Source organism: Lolium perenne, chromosome 2 (assembly GCF_019359855.2).
Source record: "Lolium perenne isolate Kyuss_39 chromosome 2, Kyuss_2.0, whole genome shotgun sequence".
NCBI classification, from domain to species: Eukaryota; Viridiplantae; Streptophyta; class Magnoliopsida; order Poales; family Poaceae; genus Lolium; species Lolium perenne.
This window is the reverse complement of record NC_067245.2, coordinates 76,741,423-76,769,280: the sequence shown is the minus strand read 5'-3', so window position 1 is coordinate 76,769,280 and position 27,858 is coordinate 76,741,423. Positions and strand designations below refer to the sequence as shown.

The following is a 27,858-nucleotide window of genomic DNA, read 5'->3' as shown; positions in this document are numbered from 1 at the left end:
CCTTGGTCGTGTGGACGGCGTGGAACCAGCGAGTCGCGTTGTGTGGCGTGTATAAAAGATAAAAAATCAATGCTAGAAATAAGGTTTTGTAGAAGATATATTTTTCCTTTTGTACATACCTCAAAATACTGGTTTCTCGTGAAACTTGACGAATACATATATTGTGAAGATGTACATAATTTTTTTTTTGTAAAAATAATAGTATTTTAAAATATAATATTCGGTAGAGAGATCATATGCACCAATAGCGGAATTGAATTTGCGCTTAAAGAAGGGGAAGAAAGTCAAGAAACTGAAGCGGGGTAGAGAAACGTACGACCGTTTGTGTGGTTTGCGTAGATCATCCGTTGTCTCCGCCCTCCTTCCACTGACTGACAGTCTTGTCCCACGAGCTTTGACTGCCTTTCCGGGCCCCGCGGACTCCACCAGCCCTCATCTCCAATCCACCTCTGCGGTCCCCTCGGCGCGTCCGCCCGCCGCGCGCATCCCATCCCATCCTGGATCAAGCCCACCAACCCACGTTTGTCACGTCCGGTTGCCGGAGCGCGCGGTCCATGCACCCGGTCCACCGACGACCTTTCTTCCTCCCCGCAGCGCACCACAGCGAGCCGACCTCTCCGTACGGGCCGACGGAGATGCAACCGAGGCTTTCGGCGCCGAATCCCACGTCCGCCACCTGCCCCGCCCCATCCCAGCCGTCCGACCCTCCCACCAACGGCCCGATGCGCGCCTCGTGTCGGAGGCCAGCAGCCGCCCAGACCCCATCGCGACGCGCACCGGCACCCGCCTGTTTGAATCCCCCCGCTGGCCCACCACGCAGTAAATATAATTCCTCAACCGCGCCGCCCCTTACATATTTTAACCGCCCATCCGTGTGACAGTGGTGGTCCAGTGTGGGTCCACCTCTCCCTCGACCCCACATGTCAGCGGCGGCGGAAGGTACCGGGCTAGATTTCCGGGCAGGCGCGGGCCGCGGTGCCCGAGGAATGAGACAATTTAACTCCTCGGCACCACCACCAGTAAGTAAACTGCGAGTCCTCCTCCTCCACCCTCCCCGCTGTCCCTCTCCCTCTAGACTAGTCTACACTAGGCGCCTCCGCTCCGTTCCCCAAGCCAGTTCCGGCACCGCCAGCCGCCGCCGCCGGTGACCGCCGGGCGGGAGGCCGCTCGATCCGGATTAGATACGATTGGATTGGATTCGACCACCCCGCGACCAACGGGAGGTAATTTGATACTGCTCATTTATTGCTTTCCTAATTATCCCTATCCTCCTCCTCCCCGTCGATCCCGGTCATCGGATCGCCGGCTGCTCTTGCTATCCTCATCGCCTGATTGGTGCCCTTCCAAACCAAGCTCAGCTCCGATTCCTCGAGCTAACCTTTCCTTTCTTTCTCCACCCCTTCCTAATTCCACGACTCCTGATCTCGATTCCGCCTCTCCCCCCTCCGCTGAATCTATATAACCCCTCCGCTTGCTGCCTCTTTTCCAGATGTGTTGAGCTTCCGTCGACGAGCGCTACCAGCATCATCAATGGGAGACCTCCCCGATCTCGCGCCCGCCCAGCTCGCCGGCCGCCGGGACAAGCTCGCGGCGCTGCTCGAGCTGGCCGCGGCGGACGACGCCGACGGCATGAAGGACGCGCTGGCGGGGTCCGGCGCGGACCTAGCCGATGAGGTCGGGCTCTGGTACGGCCGGAGCAAGGCGTACGAGCCGCGCACGCCGCTCATGGTGGCGGCCACCTACGGCAGCGCGCGGGTGGTCTCACTACTACTCAACCTCACCGCCACCGTCGACGTATCCCGCCGCCCCGGCACCGACGGCTTCACCGCGCTCCACTGCGCGGCGTCCGGCGGCTCCCGCAACGCCGTCCAGGTCGTCAAGCTGCTCATCGCAGCCGGCGCCGACCCGGCCGCCGCGGACTCCGCCGGCCGCCTCCCGGCCGACGTCCTCCTCGCGCCTCCCGCTTCGCCACACGCCCTCACCGACCTCGAGGCGCTCCTCGGCCGCCGCCGCCGCCAGCCCCTCACCGTGGCCACCTCCGGCGCGTCCTCCCCGCCGCTCTCCTCCTCGCCGGACGACGAGGGCACCCCCCGCTCCCCGTCCTCGCGCTCGTCCTCCCTCTCCCCCACCATCACCGCCGACCGCGCCAAGAAGGAGTACCCGGTGGACCCCACGCTGCCGGACATCAAGAGCAGCGTCTACGCCTCGGACGAGTTCCGCATGTTCGCGTTCAAGGTGCGCCCCTGCTCCCGCGCCTACTCGCACGACTGGACCGAGTGCCCCTTCGTGCACCCCGGCGAGAACGCGCGCCGCCGCGACCCCAGCAAGCACCCCTACACCGCCGTGCCCTGCCCCAGCTTCCGCCGCCCCGGCGGCTGCCCCAGCGGCGACAACTGCGAGTACTCGCACGGCGTCTTCGAGAGCTGGCTCCACCCCACGCAGTACCGCACCAGGCTCTGCAAGGAGGGGGCCGCCTGCGCCCGCCGCATCTGCTTCTTCGCGCACGACGAGGACGAGCTCCGCCACGTGCCGCACAACACTGGCGCCGGCCTGCTCTCTCCCCGTGCTTCATCTATTGACATGACTGCTGCTGCTGCCGCTCTTGGGTTTCTCCCTGGATCACCCAGGCACTTTGCGCCGCCACCTGGGTCACCGTCTGCTGTCAACAACACCGCAGCTAGCCCTGCGCACTGGATGCAAGGTAGCAGGCTGCGGTCTTCTTTCAATGCGAGGGATGTGACCGCCGACGACCTCCTCGACTGGGAATCGCAGTATCTGCGGGCACTCTGCGTCCCACCCAGCAGCCGCGCGCAGCCCCGCTACACTACTGGACTTAGCATCAGGCCAACAGCGATTGCCACCTCCACTCTCGAAGACATGTATGCTTCAGACATGGCAATGTCGCCAAGGTTCACTGACCAAGGAGGACACTCTGCATACTCGCCCGCCCACAAGTCAGCCATCCTTAACAAGCTCCATCAGCAGAAGGGTCTCCTTGCACCTGTCAACACCAACAGAATGTACTCACCGAGGTCTCTTGATCCTTCAGCTCTTGTCCAGTCTCCAATTGGCGGCATGTCTCCTCGCTCCCCTCGGGTTATGGAGCCAACTTCGCCGCTTAGTGCCCGTTTCGGAGCTACACAGCGGGACATGTATGAGCAGTTTGCTTCCCTCAACAAACAGCAGCTGCCATCCGTGGGTTCACCACGGAATTCTAATGCTTCATGGGGCAATGTGGGTTCTCCCATGGGTAAGGTGGACTGGGGTTTCGACGGTGATGAGCTCAATCGCTTAAGAGGCCCTGAACAATCAGGTTTCTTTGCAGAACAGGAGCCAGATCTTGCATGGGGGCAGTCACCGAACAGCAAGAGGGGTGGTGAAATGCTGGGCAGGGCAGGCAGTATAGCTTCTGGATCGACAACCAGGCCTGAATGGAACAATCAGTCCGATTTGTTTGATCAGACGGTAAATGGCGCTTGGCTTGAGCAGCTGAACATGGATCAGAAGTGACTGTGACCGAGGCTGCCAAGTCCGCAATTGACGAAACCATCGTTTTGCAAGGTTATCTACCCAAAGAATAGTTGTTGGTCCTAGTAAATAATAATTATTCTTTTTCATTCTTGAATTTTTGGTGGCAAAGTCGGAGACGGTGGTGTTCAACAAAGCATCCGTTGACAGATTGGTAGCCGAAAGCAGTTCAGGATATTCAGTAAACAACTTCTTTACATCATCAGCGTCCTAACTAGTATTCTTTTGATTAGTTGAGACGGATTTTATTTTTTTCATTTCCATGGTATTATGAAGAGATTTATAGGGTCCACCATGCTTTTTTGTTTTCTGTTTTCAAGCTCTTGAAAAGAGATTAGAATTGTCCATTCTTCATCAAAGTGAATGAATTTGTGATACCATTGTTAATTACAGTCTATTTGGCTCAGTTGAATGCAATTTTTCTTCTAATTCTGCTACTTGTATGTTGTACGTTCCCGTCTTATTATTGTGTCTGGCTGCTAATTGTATTGGCATTGCTATTTCCAAACTATAATTATGAAGTACCAGGTCAACATGCTTCATTCACAGATGGATATGATGCAATGATTCAAGTAATTTTAACACATATTCTGAAACATGTTTTATTTATCATACATCTCCTAGTCCTGTTCACTATATGCAGACACAAAATCATCACATAATGCTGGTAAATGGTATACGGAGTACTCTCTATGTTTCGCATCATGCCCGTCTATTTTTTAGTTGTTTGTAGAACTGCTGTCCGAACTCTGAAGCCAACTAAACTACTTTTAATTTCTCACATCCTTTGTAGGATGGAAAATGATGAAAAATATATTTATGGATTTGTCACATTGTGATGCCGTGTATTCGTAGAGTACATCATGATTAAATGTCAATCATCGGAACATGAAACATAAAACATCTCTCGCTATATCTACTGAGGGCCTGAGGCGCCATTCCTCAACTGTGGAATCTGGTGAATGGGTCCATGAGCCCAAGCTGAACTAGTAAAACTGGACATCCCCCAACCTCAAAATCTTCACATCTAGAGTGGTTTTGCAAGTTGGTTAAATAAACTTTGTGAGGCATGACAGAAGAAGCCAGCGGCCATGGAAGAGGAGGTGACCGTAGGAAAATAGGAGCAATTTTTTTTTTTTGAGATCGAAAATAGGAGCAACTGATTGGTAAAACAGGCACGCAAACTCACCAGAGGTTTAGAGCATCCCCACTCGTCTCCCCGACTTGGCCTCCTAGCGCCGTTTTTCTCATTCGGACGGCGAATTTCGGCCCAGTCGCTCCCCCGATTTCTCGTTTTCCTCCGGATTTGAGCCAAAATACATCCGGTGAGCCCACGCCATCCCCGGTCCCCCGAGGCGCGCTCGGGGACTCCGGACGAAGCGAAAGCGCGCGAAACGCCGAGATTTCTCTCCCGCGCTTCTGCTTTGGCTTCCGCGCGAGAGATGGACCCGGCCGGTCAGCGACAGACGCATCGTCTTCCGCGCGGAGTAAAGGCTGCCGCCGGTCAGCTCGCCGCGGACGCGTAGCATCCACGCGGCAATAAATCGCCGGCTCCTGACTCGCCTAAATACCCCGCTCGCCGCGACGCGTCGCACCAGTCTTCCTCTTCCTCTTCCTCTTCCTCTTCCTTACCTCGACGAGATCCATGGCCTACAACGATGAAGACGGCGCGGCCAACAACGGCTTCCCTCGCCGGTCACTCCACGCGTGGGAGGGGCACCTCCTCCACCAGGCGGGGTACCCCTGCCCACCGGACACGAGGCCTCCCGGCGGCGGGTGACGGCTTAGTGCGGGCGGCGTGCCAATCCCGCCGCCGCCGCAGGGACGCTACCTCGAAGCTGCCATCGAGGAGGTCCGACTAACGTTGTCGGACCAGGACCGCGCCGAGCCGCGCTACCACCCCGACAACCTGACGGCGTGGAACTCCTTCTTCCTTCGCCGGTGGGAGCAGGAGCTCGCCGCGTACGACGGCCCGCCGCCTCCGCCTCCGCGCAACAACGCCGCCGGACGCAAGCGGTGGTGGAGCGTGCCGGGCCAGACGCTCGAGGCTGTCCTCGAGCACATCGAGGGCGGCAACTTTCCCATTCTGACGATGCCCCCACTGTCGAGGGCATCGGCCAGCCGCCGCAGGGGAAGCTGGCAGCCACGGCGCATGGCTGCCAGTTCCTCGTCGTCCGGTTCGGCGGCGAGGTCGATCTCCAGGTCGGCGCCATCCTTGGCGCCGGTGAAAAAGGAGGCGTCTTCTCCGCCGAGCTACCGCGTGCGCGGGATCGTCATCCGCGAGCCATCGACGGCACAAGGACGACGCCGCCCCAAGCGCGAACCCGACACCTCCGGCGAGCGGAAGCGCAAGCCAGCGAAGGTGAAGGTGGAGGAGGCCGAAAGCGTCGAGGACGCCGCGCTCCTCGAGGCCGTCATCGCGAGGTCCCTCCAGGACCTCGTCCCCGCTGAGAACTCCATACCACTCGACCAGGCCTGCGCCTGGTCGAGGGAGCAGTGGGAGAAGGAGGAGGCGGAGCGGCAGGCGAGGCTCCTCGACGACGTCGCTTGCTACCGCCGGCCTGCGACTCCTCCATCCGGCGTCGCCGCCCCCGTCATCGACCTCGAAGCCTCCGACGACGCCTCCGACGACGCCTCCGACGACGACTGGTACATGCCATCGCCGTCCCCGCCTCGCACCAGTGGCCGGTGGGGAGACGCCGGTCAGGGCAGCAGCCAGGCCGCGCCGCCGCAGTTTGACGACGACGGCTCCGACGATGATGACGACGACGGCGGCGACTACACGGTGTTCTACCGCCATTTGGGCATGTAGAGCGCCGTGTTTTAAAATTTAGAGTTGTATTCCCCTAGACGAATTCGAAGATAGTCGAATTCGGCCTCTATGTATGAACTTCGCCCAATATCATTAAAATTAGTCTAAATTCAGTCGTTTTTGCCGTATTTCGTTAAGTTTACGTTTTTCAAAATTAAATCAACGGCTACGCCTGAGATCGCGGCTGGGAAATTGGCCCTCCCCACGCCATTTTTTCGTCCAATCCGGATGAAATTAACCCCGGATTTCGGCGTGGGGAGGCCAAACGAGTGGAGATGCTCTTATGTGCCAATGGTTCGAACTGTGTATTTTTACTTCATGGTTTCAGCAGAGTTCGACAGTGTCGGATGCCCGATTTTGTAGTTGTCGATTTCATAGTTCTACTTCTATCTAGATCATCCCCCAACTAGGCAACTACAGGCACTTCATAAAGTTCTTCAAAAATCATACCCACAAAAGCAGTCAGCTCGTTTGCTCGGAAAAGAAACATTTGTTCAAAATTGAATATTCGCTCGGCTGGGCATTTTCGTACACAATTCGTATTATATTTGCTCAAGTGGTTTCTTAATGCTCAACTACCATACTAGTCAGAGATGACGAATAAAGTAGCCGCCTTCCAACAAGAAAACGTGAGGCCTGTCCGGTCAAAAACAATCTCAACGAACAGTTCTGGTCAAAAGCTTCAACTACCATGAGGTGGCATCGCTTTAGCAAATTATAGAATGCTTCTTTGTTGTTGAGAAAAATCAATCCTAGTTTATGTATTCAAATAGTACTACCACCTCCGTCCCAAAATAAAATATCAATTGACAATTCGAAAACAGGCTCGACAAATAGAACAAGAAGTCGCTCCATCAATAACCGATCAGGTGTATGGTTTGTCGAGGACCTCACCAGCCGCCCGCCCATTGTATCTTTCAGCTCAGCCTCTGGCCCGTAAAATGCAGAAGAAACAATAAAAAAAAATGACTCCAGAAAAGGATTGGGATTGTTGTTTCTACCCCGATCAGCAGCAGACAGTGCTATTGCTTACTGTATAGATGAACTTAGACTGGAGAACCATACAATAGCTCGATGCTCAATAAACTAAAAGCAACTGGTTGATTCGTGGCTGCCAAATTTCAGCGACCTGAATTGCAGGCAAAGCAAAGACCTATAAACTGACAACCAGACAATGTACTAAACCATATCTTATATTCCAGTCAGTTCCAAACAGCGACTCACAAACTGGTACTGCAAATTTCTGTAGCACCATAGTAATCTACTCCTAAAGCGTCAAACATAGTTAATTGTTTCAGTAAAAACATATTCACAATGGCATACCAAGCTGAATAAAAGGGCCATTTCTGCAGCATATCAAACAAGATATTACTTCCCAGCAGATGCATTTTGCGGAGAGAATGGCAGTCAAGCTCAAGTTTCGCCTCTAGGTGTGTCAGCCTCCTCCGTTGGAATTGAATCCCGGTCTTCAGTGACGTTAACTTCCTCTGATTGTCCAGGCTGGTCAAGGCCATTTACTATATAACTTGCTGCACTCCACACAAGAAAAAACGAATTACTTCTTTACCTTGAAGTTTGGAGTTCTTAATGTGAAATCAATAAAACAACATGGTCAATTGCAGGTACAAGCCAGAGTATCGTAATACTAGTGAAAATGACTCTAAGAAGCAACATAGCACAGAAAAAATATTGCAATATAGAGCTTTAAGTTGATGAACAGAATGTCTTTAGTTCAAAATATTAGGTGAGTGGTCAAACGATCCCAATTTATGATCAGATTTTTTATTTTTCATATACATCCAATCTTAAGCATTATTTGCACAAGCATGCTGTTTGTTTGCAAATGGTAGATGTTCTACTATACCTGTTGTAGCACCCCTGACAGCCATGTTCTCTACAAAACGAATTTCATCCTCATGGTTGCTCACAAACTTCGTCTGGTTTTTTAGTTACAACATGACCTCCGTTAGTAATATATTAATCATAACATGTATACTGAAATACTAAAACACACTTACAAGTTCCTTGGACAAAATATTCAGAATTCTATCAATTTTTCCTTGGTGCTTCCGGAAAAACGGGCGCAAGTATCTTCTGTACACATGCTTTGATCCCTGAAAGGGAAAGGGAGCACATCTATTAGTATAAAAAGGCCCATAATTCTACCAGATCACTTAGATTGAGCTTCTAGTCAACAGTATGTCACCATCTTCCATGAAGAAAAAACAGTATGTTTAGGGTTGTCATCATCTGGCTGAAAACCAGCAGATATCTACGGCACAAGTATGACTGCAATGTTCAATGCTCTACACTATATATCCTATATAATGAATTAATAATTAATAATTCTTGGTTAAACAAAAACTAAATGGACCAATGAATGAATTGAGAATAGATGAATAACATGATTCAAGCTCCAGGTTGTATAACCAAGAACCAGATGCTGCTGGCTACATAATCCTATGAGAAAATATAAACCTCATCAATTACCAGTTTACACTGTAACTGCACTCTTTTCAGTCAAAATCTTATCAGCTAACCATTCAAATTGAGCACTGGACCAGTCAGGTGATTTTTTGTTTACTGCTTCTAATGAACTTGGTGTTGACAAAGTTTAACACGCCTTGTCCAACACTGATACTCATATAACACATTTAGTCTTTTCATATCGTGTACTAACACTGTCCATAAAAGGATGTCAGAAGTTTGTCTAAATTTACATGTATCTAGACACTCTTTCGTATATAGATACATCCGGCTTTCGACAAATCTCCGACATCCTTTTATGGACGGAGGGAATATTTTACTTCTTTAAAGTAATAACAGAACATCATCTATCTAAAAAAAGATATGCTTTGTTTGGTTCACTTCCTTAATACAGATCTTTCAAAGAATCAACAATTATTACAGCGTATAGTTTTTGACCATACATATATATAGGAATACATATGCATATTAACATTTTTGGATGCAGAATTGGTTTATGACTTACACCATTTGAAGGAAACTGGAGCCACACAAGGATAGCAAATTTCGCATGGTAATAGAGAGGAACACTGCAGAAACATCAGCAGAGTACAAAATGGTCAAATAGTTTCTAGGACAGGTAAAACTGAGGTAAGTTACGTAAAATGGCTATAAAGCAATAACAATTAATACAGTCCTGCTTCAAAATTTCACAGTAATATTGGAATGCTTCATTTTGTTTTTATGTTTTTCAGTCGACATGTGTAATGCTCTCATGTCTTATTTCTTCTCTTGCAACTGTTACAAGTTCCCAGTACAACTTCTCTATCTAATCACCTGTGTGGTTTGGATTTTCTCCCATAAACCTAAGTGTTCTGGTTTGACAAAGTAGTTTTGAATTTCAAAACTTTTAAGATCTGATTCATGGAAGCAGAATTGGGCTCTAATAAGTAAATATAAAATAACAGAAACCTGGCAACTCCTGTACACTTGCTATTTGGAACTGTATTACTCTCTGAAGTAAGGCAGCAGATGTACCCTCCATGCAGGTATTCTAACTTAATAGGAGCAGTCCGCAAGGACTGCAGTGCATTCTGCGGTAATGCTCTCACCAGAAGGTTCCAGTTAAAAAATATATAACATACATAAATTTAATAAATCATCAAGCAACAGCGCACCATGAGATCACTATTTACATTTTTATTGCAGCTTATACCAGTAGTAACAGGCTGACGGTCAGAGGTAATCATAGTACAGGATATCTCATTGATGCTACTCAAATACTATTTGTACGCAACCAAAAGCATTCTACGCATTACAGCATTAGTACTAAAATAGTTCGCAAATTTTGAAATAATATGCTTGCAAATCAATTGCGTACTATGCGAATTTACTGCTTTCATAAACAAGACATGTTCAGTATGCATATTTAAGTCAAGCATGTCTACATGGAATCTGATATCAAAATGCAAAGAGCAGCTCCAAAAGGTCACAAAGGATGCCATGTTGCAGTCTCATTCTTATTCATATTCATATTCATGCTACAAATAATGTGAAAATAATCTTCACATTGCACTGCCATTCCTACCCATGCTGCAAATAACGAGAATGTACCCTTCAATCATGACATAAAATGTTTATACCTTGAAATAAGCTTATCGGCAAAGACTTCCACAATGGTAAAAGATCCATATGCTGCAAAACATTGGGATACAAATGTTACAAGCAATAACCAAACCAACATAAGAAAACCTTGGCCACAAACATTAAACCAAATGAAGTGAAGATGCATGTACTTATTGAATTATTGATTTGTGTTCATGTAACACTAACTTTCTCATTTGTTTCCTATTGCACACAAATGTACATACCAATCGCATACTAAATCAACACATTATTGAAGTCTTTATACCAATATCCATAGTCCAATTGGTATTCAATCAACAATGCCATCATGTTAAGATGACAAGGTGATGGTTTTGACATTTGGTAGCATATAAAAAGTGTGCCGTATCATCATACGGCTGTTCCTTAATTGACAAAGACAGCATTTTCATCCAAACTAATTGAGTAATGCAAGTTGCAACTAGGAGAATTTTATTTGACAAGTGCAGACACTACACAAATAATTTCAAAAGGTAACTCTACTTTTATTTAGTGAAATAAATACAGCAACATGTCGCAAGGAATGTCCACTGAAAGAAGATGCCTCGGCGGTAGAAATGCACAACAAATCAATTTATTACAGACCTGCCCAGTAAAGCAGCAACCGTTCTTTCTCAGCTTGATCTTTCTTTTCTATAGCCCTGTAAGTTGAGTATACAGGCAGACCAATGCCCACTGCGCAACTGCACCAGCAGAGTGAGTATCATAAACAATGATGGATTTCTCATCGAAAACAAAAAACACTAGCTCATCTATTAACACGGTTGCTACTTGCTGCAATAAGTATAAGTTGTATCCAGCTGTAGTGCTGGACTATCATCTAACTGCACATTAGTATCTTCTTACCTAACAGCAAATAAGAATATAGTGCACAATACAGGTTATGCTAGTTTCATGTAGCAATAAACGAATGAGCATATGCCTATGAGATGTGATATTTGCTTTCAGGGTGCACAAAATAATTGGCTCTTGCTACTATAAAGGAAATCTTTATTGATGATACTGACAGTTTATAAGATGTAGACTAACAATGCTGATCAACTCTAGACAGTTGTATATTTACCTTGTTAACACGCTCTATGCAATTTCTAAAAAGTACAATAAGCCAACCACTTAACAAAGAAACTTGCCAAAAACAATTGACTTACAAGAAACACAACATGAAAATAAACAGCAAGATGATGTGAATTATACCTGGCAGTGCGGACAACAATATTAGAGCTTAATGGGGCCAGTAAAAGCCGTAGACCCACCTGTGAGAAAAAATGAAATTTCAGGCTTTCAGCAGAAAGCATAACTTTCACTTACAAGTCAAGATTGCATTGGAGATCCTAAAATTTCAGAAGTGAGAATCCATCTAGAAAGCTTACGAGTTATAGACAAGTTATCAGAAAGTAATACTCAAGATACAGTTGCAATCAATGGGTAACCAGAAATTAGATGTAACAATGTAACTCTCTCAAACTAAAAAATCGTAAGTGCCACACTTAGGCTCAGTTTGTGGTTCCTGAACTGTGCTGAGATTATTCTATAATTTTCTGAGGAAAAAAACCATGGAAGCAGGCAAAAGTTGGTTACCAAAGAACATCTCAAAGATTTCCACCTCAACGCCAAACACAACCGTAGAGCCACTGTAAACACTACTACCCTATGATTTAGACACTTAGTTCAACAATTTGGATCGTCAGAAACAGACCACCAGAACGATCAAGCAAGCCAAACAACATTGAGGAACAGCATAATTTAATTTGGTCAATAATGACTGTGGTGGAAGAGAATGGTTATTTTAGAGCTGAATCCATCCATATCCTGACTGGCAGACCCTATCAGATCCAAGTCAAATTTGAACCCGCGAAGCACAAATCGTTTGCGCCTAATCTATAGCTCATCGTTCAATGGACATATAACGGTGTAGATTTAGCATCCACCGACTAGGATTGGAGATGGCATCCTTAACCTACAGCATATTAATGGCAGAGGAGCGCTACAATCATGGTGCAAAGTAACTGCACTAATTCACCATCTAACAAACTCTCCTAGTGCAAAACCAAAGCATGATCCGGCCGCGTGCCCGTCGCCAATCCCGGCAAAAATCAAGCATGAACAAGGCGTAACCGCGCTCCCCCGCACACAAAAAAGGTGTAACCGCGCCAACAGCGACAACCCACAGGCTCCTACGGACTAAAACGGAGCGAGATTTCTCGCGCGGCTGTCCGGCCGATGCGATCTAGGTTTTCCGTACGAAGCAGGGGTTGGGTTGGATGCGCGTACCTCGCCGGAGATGGCGGGCGCCAGAAGAGCAGCCATCGGTCGCCGCGGAGGAGGAAGCCGGGATCCCTAGACGGCGCGCGAACCCGGGGGGAGATCGCTGCGTGGAGGCCAAGGAATCCGCGGCGAATTGAGCTCCGAGCGTGAGGGGAGCAAAAACGGCAGGAGATGCGATGCCGGCTGCAACGCGAAAGCCGGGAGCAAAAAAAGTAGGAACCGATTTAGCGCACCAGGTTTGCTAAAAAAATAATAGATTTAGCGCACTACTAGGCCTTTTCCGATTTAGTCGTTGTCTTCTCCGATATTTATAAAAGAGTCTATCTGATACTTTTTTTTCTCCCACTATTTTCCTTTGATAGATTTTCTTTTTTGACAATGGATACCACCAATATTTATAGTATTATTAGTACATGGTAAAGATACACGACCTGTCTTCAACCATTAAAAAATAAGGCTAAAAGATCCTAGCATATCTTCGAGGTCTTCAAACTCTTTCTTCCTCCAAGATAGAATCTTGTACTTTCCTCAAGGCAACATAATAAATGCAAATGCTACAAATTAACCATAACTGCACGTGAGAATGTTTCCTTAACCTAAAAATTGTGTGAATTCCTCCAAAATTTGTGTACATGTGCTTCGATTAGACAATTGTTGGCCATGTAAAACACATTGCAAATGATAGGATATGGCCAAGAGAATCATTACTGTCGTAGTACAGACAACTAGAGATTAGGTATGAGGTTGGGCAGGATAAACAAACAAGGCTCACACACTTGATGGATTAAAACTAGGAGTGGATTAACGAGTTGAGCTCGGCTCACTAAGACTCATAATCGTTGAGACTCGAATCGTTAAGCTCGTTATCCTTAATGACCTAAAATTAAAGATTGGTTTGGTTCGCTATATGCCCGCGAGCACTCATGAGCTACTCGTTAAGAAGTTCAATGCGGACCAGAACCTTTGCCTTCTTCATGCGGTGGCGGACCTAGAAAGTGTTGCTTGGCTCAGTTCGTTAGTAAAACGATCTGAGCTAAACGAGTCAAGCAAACGAGCGCTCGTTAAGTTAATTGAGTTTCGAGATTTATGTCCAACCCTAATTACATCATCTCGCTGGAACCAACTCAATCCTATGTTAGGAGAAGCATCAACATGACGCTTGACTAGTGAATGTGGCCGTTCTATAGTCCCCAAGTCCACCTCCGAGTTCACTCCTTATGGACGCTGGTCCAAGTCTATCGAGACTACACACACTTGCTCTAGGCTTTCCAATCTAGTCTTGGAGCTCTAGGTCTCTCCACTTGAATTGATTCAAACGAAAATGAAGGAGGTATGTGTCGCAAGGCTATTTAGGTTAGGGCTTTCTCGAGAACTAACCAAGGCAACACTTGGGAGAGAGAAACCGAGGGCATGAGAAGTAATTGTTGGTCCACTAGTCCATCATGGAAAATTGGTGAAGGGGTGGTGCGTGGTTCATGGTGAACTAGTCTTCTCATCCCTCCACTATTCCGGGTTTCTTTCACTTGGGGTGTCACCTTTGCCTTCTTCTCTTTATTTCTTATATCCATTTTGGCAACTTATTGACTATGGATAGTTTGATGGACTCTTGCTAATTTGGTGTGACATCCTGGGACATGGCTTAATAGGATTTGATAGAATATCCATACCAACAAATTGCAACTTCTTTTTCGAAAGCTCATCCCGAAAGAGCCCGTCCGAGATGGTCAGGATATTTCACTTGGCTTGACTTCAAACAATTTCTCGCAGAATTGTCATGTAAGATTTAGTAGGGTCCAATTATACGGTCGGTTATTCTCCACTGTCATGTTGGACCCTTAAGTGTGTACACATCTTATCAGTCTAGAGATGCTAGAGAGCTACCAGCCCTGCCGAGATGGTCCGGATGTTACACTTGGCTTGACTTCGACAATTTGTCGCACAATTGTCATGTAAGGGTTAGTTGGGACCAATTATAGGATCAAATATTTTCCACGATCATGTTGAACTTAAGTGTGTACATCTTGATATGTTACTCCCCCAATGAAAGCACAAATCTTAAGTGAGCTATCCATGGTGGGGTAACAGAAGGCTATGACATCCTAATGGTTGCGCAAACTCACATTTTCATCTACGGTGCCTCTTTTTTACCTTCTCATGCTTAACCTTTGTGATCACTTCCTCCTATCCATCCTTCGGGTTGTAAATACCCTCTTTTAGCAGCTAGGTTTATTTCTTTCTTTCTCTTTCGCAAAAAAAGGTTTATTTCTTTCTTAGTTCAAGATCCCTCTTACGATGGTTCTTCGAAACCTATATCAGGTACTGGAACAGTGCGCCCTACTATGGATTTATCTTCAATCTTGTGTTGAGGTCTCTCCCATAGTGGTAGTCAAATTAGATTATTGGTCGATTTCTAAGTTTGTTGTAAACCTATTTGGTTACTTCATGTTAGGTGTAGATTTTGATAGCATCTGGATCTGGATTTATATTTTTCTTTTTGGCACCTACTCTTTATTAGGAGTGTACGAGGCAATGAGCATAATCCACATTTGGACTTTTTTTACTTGATTCCATATTTGCACCTGGTGACATGTTTGTTGTACCCACTAGGGTAAACTGAGAACTCCACCAAATTCAGTCTATGGTTTGCATGGATTTTACATATTCAACTTGACTGCACGGGTGCACAGTGTGTGTGCACCCGTGCAGTCAAGTTGAATATGAGGCGGAAGTGGTCACCCGTCAGGCGGAAGTGGTCACCCCACTATGCACGATTCAAGTACTTCCATGATTCATAGTATTAATTAGCTTCACTTTGACTACATTCGTATCTGGATAAAGTGGAGTTAATTAATTTGAACTGGGAGAATATATTATTTGAGGTGCTAACACTTAACCGTGATACCCTTCGGAGCCTTAAAACAATGTACAGGGGTAGAGACATGTGGCATCGCTTGTACTGATCAGTTATACACAAACACTGAACACGTCTAATATAATGGTAGAGATAACTGGTGATTCTCCATTTATTAATGCCACAGAAAATCAACATTCGGACACTGGAGACGGGAAATATAACAGGAATTGGCAGAGACAGATGTTACTTCTTATGTTCAGACTCTCTCACTTGAGCCATGTTCAGAATGTGGCTGGACGACAGGTGTCAAGACCCACACTCACGCCCACACTGCTATGCATTCCCTTGACTAAAAGGTTAACTCAAAGCACATGAGGAAACATGTATTCCAGTTTACACGTTTCTAAAAAATAAAAACTGCAGATAACTACACCACTGAAGCAATTCAACAGATGCAATAATCAGTAGCGTCACTGTTCAGGTTTTGCCATAACAGAATAGGTCCCAGCTAGGGCTGGTGGCACTTACACATGATAATTTAAAAAAATAAAATAAACAAAACAGTCTAGAAATGTAAGTAGCTATTGCCAGAAATACTACCATATTTGCACCTCCGTCTCCTTTTCCATCCTTCTGATATCAAAAAACCTGATATGGTGAGCAGTTGGCTACCTGAAGAGATTCAGATCAGAATGGATAAACGCCGTGTGGGATATGAAAGGCACATTCGGGTACATCCCAGAAAGAGCACACCGCATGCACTCGAGCACCGTGAAGATCTGAATGAAAGCAATGGACATCCAAAAATACTGCATCGGCTTCCCCTGGTACACGATGCTGGGCATCCAGGTGCACATTGTTGCCACTGCTTGAGAGCCGGTGTCCAGGAGGATAGCCAAGATCACATGGAACCTCATGAAGTGGGGTGACCACTTCCGCCTCACAACGAAGAAGTACACTGTCATGAATATCACCAGCAAGAGCCACCCTGGAAGCAGTGTCATGGTATCGATGAAGGTGTAAACCAATGAAAACCCCTGCAGGTACGTGTGCAACTGGTAGATGACATCGGCATACGACCACATGTTGTGAAGTGGAAGTAAATATGGCACGCATGCTAGAGTTCTCCACCACCATCTTGGTTTGGAAGTCAGCTCAGGATAGCTGAATGATGCTAGAGAGGAAGCTCGACAACCAACTTCAGATCTTTGACGCTGATTGTGCTGGGTCAATAATGATGGAATGCCCTTAATAGAACCCTCCTTCGAAAATGATGTCAGCATGTCATGGCGAAGAAAATCAGTGCTTGCTGCAAGATATATGTTATAACTACGGTGAAATACATTTTAAGAACTAAGTGTTCAGAACCAAAGAACGGATTTAAGCATCATAATTCAACAAGGTAATGAAACAAAATGTAAAGAAAATTATCTAACAAACAAGACACAAACTGACATGTACTATACGTGTAGAGCTGTCTCAGTGCCAATATCGAAGTACAATATAAGCTCTCTTTGATTATGATAATTTCATTATGGTTTATATTAGACTGATTTATGAAGCCTCTGGATAAGTCAAGTATACACAATGACATCATGAGTAAAAGAATCATCTTACATGTTTACTTCATGACATTGGCTCGACCATGAGCTTTCTATTTATACCACATTTTAAACAGCAAACTCTCTGCAAACCACTCGTCCAAAGCCACAAGTAATCAATGGGAAAGAAATGTCAAAACCATGAACTTTCTATTTATAAAGTCTTTTATACAGTAAACTGTCAACAAAAAATTGGTCCTCCCAAGCAAACAAGGGGCAAGAATTTCAAAAATACAAAAAGGCTCATGACCGCATACTATTATTGGACTGTCAGCTCAAGAATAGCATGACCAGATATTCTACTATCCAATATAAGGTCACAGCCTCAGAGGACAATCAAGATGTTGCTAGAGATAACAGACATCGATAGTATAAAATGAGTGTGCGAGTGATAAAAAGAAATGGTAATTCAGTGCTAGCAGCCTCCTGGATAAACCAGGATTGAATTGCGATGATTGGAACACTACCATTCAAGAAGTGGTAACCTTAGAGGTTATAAACGGTATTCGGTAGTTAAAAATCTCAACTATCAGCCATGCTGTGCTAGCCATTTAAGTAGATTTTTAATGAAGTTCTTCTATCGAGTTATGTGTTAGATATTTCTACATACTATAAAATGCCAACATATATAATCCCAATAACTTCTGCAAATATTTCTGAAGCAATTAAAGAGTACACAAATATAGTTTTATCTAGAAATTCTATGAGCCTATAATTACATGCAGGCTGTACTTCTTCAACTGAATACTAGTGTTAGAATTGTAACTTGTAAGAGTACAAAGGTAATGCGTAAAAATACTCCTTCAGCAGAAATCACATGGCTTAAGATGTAACAAGTTATCAGCACAAAAACATATCTGTAACTATTTAAATGTATATCATACCTGCAGTTAGTACAAGAATGACACATTTTGTAAAATTATAAACAGGTATGCCTGCAAGAATTGTTTCTTAAAATTTTACAATATTTGAATACCTTTGCAGACATTTAATATTGCCTACTTCATTCGTATTTATGTTCTTGTTTATTTGCAGACAACCCATTGTCTGCTCTCTACCGGATGATTAGAAGTAATCCTAATATTTGTATAAGGAAGTTAGAAAATGGCAGCGTACTGTATGAAGGACAGCAAAGGAGTTTGCAGCAACTCATGTTTACAATATATCCCACCTTTTGACCCACCAAACCAGCAGTATAACTTTGATCAGAGAGCTAAGGATTAAGGACGATCTATCATATATGTTCAGAAGAGAATTGCATCATAATTGCAAAAAACATAGCCAAAAGAAAATTAGATTATGCATACCTCGTGCAGTTTGTACCGAAAAATTCTTCCTCGCGCCTAACAGATGAGCACTCTTCAGACGCAGTGAGCCTGCTTGAGTACGAAGGCATGATCCTCTTAAGAGAGAAGGCTTAGCAGCAGGAAAAGCAAGCAGCTGGGCATGCCCAGCAGATAAGCCTTGGCAGAGAGTCATTTTGTATAAACTTGGCCTTGCGCAATTACCTGGACAGGCATGTAAACGGAATTAGCACTACAACACTGCACTCACACAATTACGGAGCCATTGATCACATAATGTAATTCGTTCATTCTCTGAAAACACACTAATTCGTTTTTTCATATCAATTGGGCGCCACGAAGAGCAGAGCTGATTCAAATCAAGAAGTGGAAATTGCTATAGTAATTAAACACAGACAATTTCCTCTCTAATGCAGGGATGGTCATGGCGTGGGGAATGTGGGTTGCGTTGACACATCACATTTATCTTTCGAAAAAATAAGCCGATATCCGCACCACGCAACAAGCAATTCCGAGCCAAATTGGTTCGACTGTAGTATGATCTCAATAAGAAATATCTAGGAAAGATTTCCCACTGAAGAGGAAAGACGAAGACAAAACTCGTGGAACATTCCAGGAAAGTTAGGGTTCGTCACCAACAAAGGGAGGAGGTTGAGGATGCCAGCGATCCTTCGAACCTGGGAGCTTCGGTAGAATGAGGCCTGGATGCCCTCGCCGCGACCGCCGTCGCGAGGGCGAGAGGATAAGAAGGGCCGGAGGAGGCCGAGTGGCGAAGCGAGTAGTTTTTTCCTCCACTATGTGGGACGTTTCCTTGGCTGAAAAAATGGGATGTTTCCTGAAGAAAAAAAAAAGAGGCCACGACTGTACTTTTTTTCTTCTAAAAACCCCTTCATAGTAAGTGAAATTGATCCCAAAATTGCTAAAACTATATCACCGAAAATTCATTTAAACCCGACCTACGCTTTTTTCATAGTAAGTGTAACCGTGCCAACAACAACAACCCACAGGCTCATACGGACTAAACGGAACGAGATTTCTCGCGCGGTCCGGCTGATGCGATCTAGGTTTTCCGTACGAAGCAGGGGTTGGGTTGAAGGCGCGTACCTCGCCGGAGATGGCTAGCGCCAGAAGCGCACCCATCGTTCACCGCAGAGGAGGAAGCCGGGATCCCTAGACGGCGGCAGAAGAGCAATCATTGTTCTGGTGGTCATTGAGGTCTATCCCGTAGTGTTTGGAATTAGGATTGGGTTTTAAATAGGGCGTTTAGACTCTATTAGAGAGATGAAAGTGTGTTGTGGAATTTGATGATCTTTTGATCGTCATATTATTTGTAGATAAATGGTTTGCAGGTGGTGTTGGTGTTTTGGTAAGTGTTTTGTTCGTAAATAGACAATAAAAGGTGTTAAGTTTGAGAGTGGGAATAAATGGAAGCCAAGCTCCAACGAGCCCTTTATTTTTTAAAAAATTCAAAATTATATTTACACTCACAAGAATTTTTTTATGTAGTCAATGATATATTTTACAAGCGTACAAAATTTAAATGCAAAATTATTTACATTTTTATCTACATGAAAATAACAAAATCTGACAAATTCATAGTTTTTGAAATATGCACTATTCATTGCACTCGAATTTATACTTCTCATTTTTGTGTAGTCTAAAATATAAAGTAATTGCTATTGGTAATTTGCACACTTATAGTATGCAGACTTCATTTCAGGGTTTTTTTAATTTAAATTAAAAAATGAAGGGCTTACTAGCTTGGCCTCCATTTAGAGTTTCCGGTTAGTTTGACCGAACCTCTGATATTTGTAGGCGACCCAAGTGATTACTTCTCCGTTTAGGTGAACCGTGGTGGATTCTTATGTGGAAATCGGCAGCAATGGGGCATATGGTGGAGTTCGACGGAGTGAGATCCAGTGCCTTGCTTATACCAAGGCACATATGAACAGTGAGGTGCCTTGCAAATTTGACCGCAAGATTAAAAACGAACACACCAGATTTGGTACTGTAGCAATATGCTGTAGCTAACACTGTAGCGAAGGTACTGTCGACGGATCCTGTAGCGAAGGTACTGTGGACAGATCCCTGTAGCTAACACTGTAGCGGTCAACTGTTCATTTTCATCCAACCATAGATTGTTGATCCAACATCCAGAAAAGGGGAGCAAGGCACCATACTGTTCATTGGTGCCTTGATAGAGGCAAGGTACTGGATCTCAGTCCGAGTTCGACCTGGTTTTATTACAGTGACATACTATGTAACTGGACTGCAAAACATGTTGACTGTTGACAGTGTTAATTGAGGAAATTGCTTACGTGAAGGAGGGTAGAAATGGCTCACTGGTTATTAGAAGGAGGGCAGAAGTAGGTGTCGTTGCCTACTCGATAATACCCTGGAGGAGGAAGAGGGGGCCATAGGGCGGAGAACCATCGAGACAGGAGTACGCAAGTTACCCAACTTAGGAGCACGCTGCACGGAGGCAGGGTCTACTGCTGCTTGTCTGAAATTATGTGGGCGCTTTCGCGTTGTTACAATTAGTTGTGGTCGTCTGCTAAGGGCTCCCAGGATCCGGCTTATATAGGCGCATGGATCTAGGGTTTCTACGGAGAGTCCTACCCGGATACAAGTTGCCTAACTACGGAATATTACATTGCCGTGTACGTCAATGATCCACCTATTCCTAACTTGTCATCATGGATCCGGCTTCCTTCATAGATCTTCATGGATCCGACTACCTTCATGGGTCTCCAAAGATCCGGCTACCTTCATAGTCCTCCAAGGATCCAGCTACCTTCATGGGTCTTCATGGATCCGGCTACCTTCATGAGCCTCCATGGATCCGGCTACATTCGTAGGTCGGTTGAGATCTAGCTCCTTGTTCCTGAGCTAGACATCTTCCATCTTGATCAACAGCAACTGGGTTGTCCGGTGGGCCATATGTCATCACCATCCTCTATGGGTCACCCGGAGTTGCCGGAATCAGACCATATCGATGATATACCTATGAAATATATCCACAACAACAAGGTTTTTTTGTGACTCCTTTTTACTTAAGCCCCCTCAGAAATTGTGTAATGATACTAGATTGAACGTGTACATGTTTTTGAAGAATTCTGTCACTTGACTCTCCATCACTATTGGATCAGTTGATTCTTCACCATCTGCCAGCAGTAATTTCTCTATCTTATTCTTCCTTTGTCTCCAGGTTGTTGTCCTGTAAAAATAGCTTGTGTTTAGGTCTCCTGCCTTTAGCTAGTGTTTCGTCGTAAAAAATTTTTTGGTGAAGGTGAACTCATGGGATTCATGATACCTTGCGTTCACACTAATCAGCAGCAGTAGGATCAGATAGAAAACCACACGATGAAACGTAGATAGATCCCAGGTGAAGACACAGTGCGACGTCAGCCGAGAAAAACACACAGGTCAAAGAGAAGCTTGAGAAGGTACAGCTTCGACTCTTTCAGATATCCGACGCTCCCGGGCGGCCGGGCATAACCTTCTTCTGCTGCTGCTGTAGTGTCTGCTTGAGGACGGCAACCACTTTTGGTCGCAAATGTCCGTGCCAACTAACGAGACAGCAACTTGTGCCGACCAGATCCAACATTTTTGGGCAACATTGAACGGGCCATTCTATTTTACTTTGTTCTATGCCTGTGACAATGTCATGGATTCTTGACCAGCTAACAAGTCCAACTTCAAATCCACTTGTTCCATTCACTCATCAGACATGGACATACCATTTCTGGGTAGAGAATAAAGCAAGTAGCGAACACTCCAAAATTAGATTCAACGCGCTCGTTACATAATTAAAGATTATGTTGTGGACTTTTGGTTTATGAATCTCTGTATAGAACCTCTACATGCTATATGCAGAACAGTGTAGACAGAATCTCCAAAAGTAAATCCGTTATACACGCGTTGCTTACCTGGCAAGTGTGAACTGCTTTCGCGGTCAAAGTTGACAAATGTGCAAAACATTCAGGCTCGTTTGGTTCAAAAAATTGCCATAGAAATTTAGTAGGATTTTCATTCTTTGGAATTTTTCCTAGTCGTTTCGTAGGTTAGAATCCTTAGGAATGCATAGGAAAATTTCCTAAAGAAAAAATTCCATCCAATCAAATCTCATGTTACAATTTCTCTAAATTTTTCTGCAAGTCACTTACACTGAACTGGTCATGCCATTCTAGGACATTCTAATCCTAAAGTCCTCCTATTCCTATATTGTAAGTTACGAATCAAACAGACCCTCACTTAGGACATAAGCTGCTAGGCTTGAGTATCCAGCTTCAGGATATACCAACCAATCAGACGAAAAAGGAAACAGAATGAACAACACAAGAGAAGAAATGCATACTTCCAACTATTCTTTCCCTCTTTCTCTTGTACAGTACATTTCATCAACAGCATACACTTCGTGGTAGGCCTGGATCACACAATCTACGTACAGAATAAATCTTCAACAATCAACTAATGCCTCATCAGGATACCAAGCGAAAATTAGAGCGCAACAGAATATCCAGATGAACAGAAGAAATGGTTGTCAACAAAGAACCAGGAAGCTACACAAGGTTTTCATCTGGAATTCACAACTTGTCTATTGCGTTACCATCTACTATTGGGTACTCGTTACTTGCAACGATCCATCCTTCTGCAACTTTAAGCTGAGGCTAGTGAACCGTTCTCTGGAGTACTGTCTGGAGGCTTTCCTCCAGTCAGTGCCAGCCTTCATCATTGCCACAAACTCATCAAAGCTTATCTTGCCATCCTACATTTTGTGAAATCGCAATGTTCAGTATTTCAGTCAAACAGACAAATCAGAGCCATCAAAAGAGGAGAAAAAAAAACAAGCATGCTTTGCCAACTAGTTGGTGAGGAACCACAAACCTTATCAGTGTCTACATCACGGATGATGGCATTGATAACCTCTTCATGATTTTGTCCCAGGTCATCAGCTAACGACTCGCGGAGCTCATCGATTTCAATATATCCACTCTGGTTCCGATCGAAGTATCCAAATGCCTTATGCAGATGCTCATCATTGCCGATCTTTTTCAGGTGAACAGAGAGAGTAACAAATTCACCATAGTCTAAGCATCCATTTCCATCAGCGTCCGCCTGACATAACATGCACAAATAGTAAATATACAATAAAAACACCCGTCTCCTTTATCACGCAGTAAAATGTAGAAATTGTATGCATCGAATGCTAAAGGATCTTTCAAGTTCAAAAAAGTAAGACTTAACGATCATTTTCTCTCTACTGCTCTGCAAGTTTCTTATTTGAGACTTCAGAAGGTGTTGTTTCCAAAATTGCTACCACAAAAGTATGCTAACAGTTCCATTTCATCCAATTTAAAGGTTCAATCACTGAATTCTGATATCTGATGTAATACTTATGAAACCCAGTTAATAACACTGCAGAAGGGTGTTTCAACATAAAAATGGAGGACTATGGTCTAGCAACAAAAGAGCTGCAAATTTTTTTCCGAAATGAAGAAAAATGCTGATTACTCACAGCATCCATTAGTATTTGGACATCTGCATCAGGCATTTGGTGCCCAAGCTTATGCAGACCAAGCTTCAGCTCATCAAAATTAATCATACTATCTTTGTTAAGGTCCATCTTTTCAAACATATCCTTTATGCCAGCCACCTCTTCTACTGAAAGATGCTCAGCTATGACCTGCAGTAAAATATATTATATGAGGAAATTCCCAGAAACAAGTCTAATGTAAAAAGAGGATTATTTGAGGTTCAAGTAAAACCGAGGTATACCCTAAGTGCATGCTTCTTAAACTTGTTCATCACAGAGAACTGCTGAAGTCTAGCCTTAACAGTTTCACCCAAATTGACATTTGGCGCCTTCTTAATATTCTGCAACCAGGGATGGTCTGGAAGAAAACACAGGTTATGAAGGAATCTTCAGAAGTACTCCCTCCGTCTATAAATAGATGTCTGAGGTTTGACTAAATCTGGATGTATCTAGACACTAAATAGCGTCTAGATACATCCAGATTTAGACAAATCTCAGACATCTATTTATAGACAGAGGTAGTATATATAGTTATATACTCAATTCTAGACTTCTAGTTGGAAAATTGTGCAGCTTGGAATATAAGCTGTACATCTTAGCAGCAACTTAGAACCATCAAATCTTAGGTTGGAAAGTCACCATATCGGTTTACAAAGAACAGAAGGAATCAAACACAGAAGATTTGATTATTACCAAGAACTTGCTGGGCTGTTAATCGCCTCTTTGGATCTGGGTTAAGCATTCCCCTGACAAGGTCTTTTGCATTATCTGACACCCTTGGCCACGGATCCCTTTTAAAGTCAATGACAGAACGGATAATTGCCTGAGCAACACCCTGTTCAGTTTCTGCATTAAAAAATGGAAAAAAAACAATCATGTTATTCAGAAAGAACATTCAACAGCACAAGATAAATATATTTTGTCAACCGCAGTCCACAGACCAATCATCCCAAAGCCAAATTAAGGAGAAAAGAAACTTCAATGTAGAATGTGACACATGTACACAGTACACTTATATATCTTAGAAATGTTCAATGTAGTTGACATATGCCAGTGAAGAAATTGACCGTTTCCAGGCACAAAACTGACCTGCCCAGAATGGAGGGACACCGCAAAGAAGAATGTAGAGAATCACCCCTGCACTCCAAACATCGACCTCTTGGCCGTAATTTCTCTTCAACACCTCCGGAGCCATGTAATAAGGGCTTCCAACAATCTCGGTGAAGCGTTCGCCTGCACATAATGAACCATTAGCACATTAGGCAAACGATGTGAAGTAAAAGCAGACAGACTCCGATCGTATCATTGACAAGTGATGGGACGGACCAAATTAGGAAAGTTCAGAGATAGCTATATACAAGAGTAGGATAGCATGACTGTACCTGGAGTGAAGAAAACGGAGAGGCCAAAATCAATTGCCTTCAATGCGGCGGTTTCTTTCTTGTTTGCGAACAAGAAGTTCTCTGGCTTGAGGTCCCGGTGCATGACCCCATGCTTATGGCACATCTGATAATGTATAGGACGGGGCAAATATAGATGTTAGTCACTAAACAGGAATGGAAAGGAAGTGCCAAATTAAAGATGCAGGTGTGGACAAGTTATTAACCAGAGGGAACAACATCAAGTAGAGTAATTAATTGCTTCCCAAATTTGATGATAACATATTGAGTCAGAACGCATAGACAGCAGAGCAGAATCATGTGATACATAGCCAAAAGAGTTGATCCCAACAATGTGGTAGGGACAAAAGCAGTAGTAACATCTACTTGTAAATCAGCTTGTCATATATAGTATAATTTCTATTCAACTGTCTATAGCATGGGTGGGTGGATCCCGCAATGAACAAACATAGTGTGATTGTGTGAGGACAACCAGCCAGGTTAATAATAATAACCGAAAGCAAGAAAGCAATCTAGCAACAGCGTCTGAAACCCTAAAACGGCGGGCAAGGGTAAGGAAGATAGTATGATCCTGACCTGCACGACCTCGACGATGGTCTTGGTGACCACAGCGGCGGCCCGCTCCGTGTAGTGGCCTCGGGCCACGATGCGGTCGAAGAGCTCGCCGCCCTCGCAGAGCTCCATGACGAGGTGCACGGCATTGCCGTCCTCGTAGGTGTCCCTGAGGGCGACGATGTTGGGGTGGGGCGGGAGGTGGCGCATGATCTCGACCTCGCGGCGCACGTCCTCGACGTCGACGGGCGTGCGCAGCTTCTTCTTGGAGATGGACTTGCAGGCGAGCTGCTCGCGGCTGGCGCGGTCCGTGCAGAGGTAGGTGACCCCGAACTCGCCCCGCCCCAGCTCCCCGCCCAGCTCGTACCGCTCCGCGATGTCGCGGCCCGTGGGCTCCCGGAGGACGACGAGGCGGTTGGTGGTGGCGGTGCCCGGTGGGGCGGCGCGGTTGTAGTCGATGGAGAAGGGGTTCGGCTTCGCGCCCTTCTTCTGCTTCGGCGGCTTGTTCGGGTTGCCGCCGCCGCCGCCGCTGCCGCCGACGCAGCAGTTGCCCATCTCCCGCCAATACTAACTCGAATCGGGCCGACCGGGGGAGATCTGCGAGCAGAGCTGGGTGGAGCGGAGCGGGGAGGGGAAGAGGCCAAATCGAGGGGAAAATGGTGGACGGCGTGCGCGTTTGGTGTGTGTGGAGAAGGAGAGAGAGAGAGTGGGGTGGTTAAATCGCGAGAGGATTTGGTGTAGACGGAGTCAGCGGTGGCGGCGTCACCGTGTGTGAATCCGCCAGTGCCAACGACGGGGCCGGAGGTGGGGGAGAAAGAGACCGGAGGCTGGCTGGTCAAAGATCTCTCGGCTCGCCCTGTTTTTTTCTCCTCTTCCTCTGCCTCTGCCTCTGCCTTGGCTTGTGCCCTACTAGTATGTCGCGTTGCCTTCTGATCTTCGTTTTTTTATTTTCTCATCTCGTTTTCTTCCTGCTTGTTTGTTGCACTATTATTTGTTTACTTCTTGGCAATTTCTTTTGCCTGCACCGTGTACGTGGCCTTGTGTGATTGCGAAGAGGACTTTGGAGAAAACTTTCTTTTGGGAGAGCGATGAAGGCAACTGGTAAAGTAAAGCAAAAGGGGGATTAGGTGAGTGGATTTAAATTGCCATCAAGCATGATCTGTGCAATTTCGTGCTGTCGACATCATAGCAGCCAGCTCGGCCCTATCATCTGGTACAAACAACCCATTCAAATTACTAGCCAGAGTGTAGAGATCAAGCAATGTGATGACGTCAATCGTCGTCCATCCCATGTGGCAATTTTTACTTAACTAGGAAACATGCCCGTGCTTCGCAACGGGAGAAACAAATTTTTATGGTAGAAAAGCATACAAATTTTGCCAGAAAGTCGATTGACTTTTGCTAAACCCTAGCCTGGGTTCGCTATTTTTCCAAAATCTTTAACTTATATTATCATATTATTACCATATATAGTATTTTATAGTTTATTTTTATTTATTTTAATTTAGTTTATTACTTTAGACTATACTTTTAATTACAATATATTTTATCTGAAACACAATATGCCATATAAAATTGACTTGATATTATAGGTTGGAGCCATACAATGCTTTTTTGAGAAAATTATTATGAGCGCACTGGTTATATCAAGCAAGATTATCATGTATTATAATCACCCTTAATAAAATAACCCATCAGTGCTTAATGTGTACTCTCTCCGGTTCTTTTTAATTAACTCAAATTTAGTATTTTAAACTTGTACTAAATAGGAGTCAATTAAAAGAGACCGAAGGAAGTATATAGAACTGAGCGTTGCAGTGCTGCAACGATAGAACACGGAAAACTAAATAGAGGATGATACATATATATGCAGCG

General features: G+C 45.0%; 4 protein-coding genes across 6 annotated transcripts; 1 reads left to right on the top strand and 3 right to left on the bottom strand.

Moving 5' to 3' along the window:
• Nucleotides 1-1,040: 1,040 nt before the first annotated feature.
• Nucleotides 1,041-3,934, top strand: LOC127333010 (zinc finger CCCH domain-containing protein 50-like). Its single transcript, XM_051359327.2, has 2 exons — nt 1,041-1,223; nt 1,490-3,934. Exon 2 carries the CDS (start codon nt 1,531-1,533, stop codon nt 3,508-3,510), a length of 1,980 nt encoding a protein of 659 aa, XP_051215287.1. The 5' UTR covers nt 1,041-1,223; nt 1,490-1,530; the 3' UTR covers nt 3,511-3,934.
• Nucleotides 3,935-7,515: 3,581 nt separating this feature from the next.
• On the bottom strand, nt 7,516-12,947 carry LOC127333009 (HVA22-like protein k). Its single transcript, XM_051359326.2, has 8 exons — nt 12,743-12,947; nt 11,666-11,724; nt 11,057-11,154; nt 10,450-10,501; nt 9,333-9,396; nt 8,359-8,454; nt 8,205-8,277; nt 7,516-7,869 (listed from the first exon to the last, which is right to left on the bottom strand). The coding sequence occupies exons 1-8, from the start codon at nt 12,776-12,778 to the stop codon at nt 7,754-7,756; spliced, it is 594 nt and encodes a 197-aa protein (XP_051215286.1). The 5' UTR covers nt 12,779-12,947; the 3' UTR covers nt 7,516-7,753.
• Nucleotides 12,948-16,026: 3,079 nt separating this feature from the next.
• LOC127333008 (protein TIC 20-I, chloroplastic) lies at nt 16,027-19,314 on the bottom strand. Of its 3 annotated transcripts, none has more exons than XM_051359324.2 (3): nt 19,173-19,314; nt 18,499-18,699; nt 16,027-16,899 (listed from the first exon to the last, which is right to left on the bottom strand). In XM_051359324.2, the coding sequence occupies exons 2-3, from the start codon at nt 18,668-18,670 to the stop codon at nt 16,259-16,261; spliced, it is 813 nt and encodes a 270-aa protein (XP_051215284.1). In that variant the 5' UTR covers nt 18,671-18,699; nt 19,173-19,314; the 3' UTR covers nt 16,027-16,258. The 3 variants fall into 3 exon arrangements, with proteins under 3 accessions (XP_051215284.1, XP_051215283.1, XP_051215285.1); XM_051359323.2 differs by having other exon boundaries at nt 19,131-19,303; XM_051359325.2 differs by having other exon boundaries at nt 19,135-19,303.
• Nucleotides 19,315-22,838: 3,524 nt separating this feature from the next.
• LOC127333007 (calcium-dependent protein kinase 20) lies at nt 22,839-26,849 on the bottom strand. Its single transcript, XM_051359322.2, has 8 exons — nt 26,008-26,849; nt 25,414-25,537; nt 25,121-25,264; nt 24,725-24,877; nt 24,274-24,389; nt 24,014-24,181; nt 23,383-23,613; nt 22,839-23,263 (listed from the first exon to the last, which is right to left on the bottom strand). Exons 1-8 carry the CDS (start codon nt 26,536-26,538, stop codon nt 23,111-23,113), a joined length of 1,620 nt encoding a protein of 539 aa, XP_051215282.1. The 5' UTR covers nt 26,539-26,849; the 3' UTR covers nt 22,839-23,110.
• Nucleotides 26,850-27,858: the final 1,009 nt, after the last annotated feature.

Excerpts from the sequence above, each read along its gene's own strand:
- LOC127333010 (XM_051359327.2), top strand. The coding sequence starts at position 1,531 with ATGGGAGACCTCCCCGATCTCGCGCCCGCCCAGCTCGCCGGCCGCCGG.
- LOC127333009 (XM_051359326.2), bottom strand. The coding sequence starts at position 12,778 with ATGGCTGCTCTTCTGGCGCCCGCCATCTCCGGCGAG. Across the intron at positions 8,455-9,332 it reads TCCAGTTTCCTTCAAATGGT|GGATCAAAGCATGTGTACAG; the intron begins GTAAGTCATAAA and ends TTTCCCTTTCAG. Across the intron at positions 8,278-8,358 it reads ATATTTTGTCCAAGGAACTT|ACGAAGTTTGTGAGCAACCA; the intron begins GTAAGTGTGTTT and ends CTAAAAAACCAG.
- LOC127333008 (XM_051359324.2), bottom strand. The coding sequence starts at position 18,670 with ATGACTCTCTGCCAAGGCTTATCTGCTGGGCATGCCCAGCTGCTTGCT. Across the intron at positions 16,900-18,498 it reads TTCGGTACAAACTGCACGAG|CAAGCACTGATTTTCTTCGC; the intron begins GTATGCATAATC and ends TATATCTTGCAG.
- LOC127333007 (XM_051359322.2), bottom strand. The coding sequence starts at position 26,538 with ATGGGCAACTGCTGCGTCGGCGGCAGCGGCGGCGGCGGCGGCAACCCG. Across the intron at positions 24,878-25,120 it reads TGTCCCTCCATTCTGGGCAG|AAACTGAACAGGGTGTTGCT; the intron begins GTCAGTTTTGTG and ends TTTTTAATGCAG. Across the intron at positions 23,614-24,013 it reads TCCAAATACTAATGGATGCT|GCGGACGCTGATGGAAATGG; the intron begins GTGAGTAATCAG and ends ATGTTATGTCAG.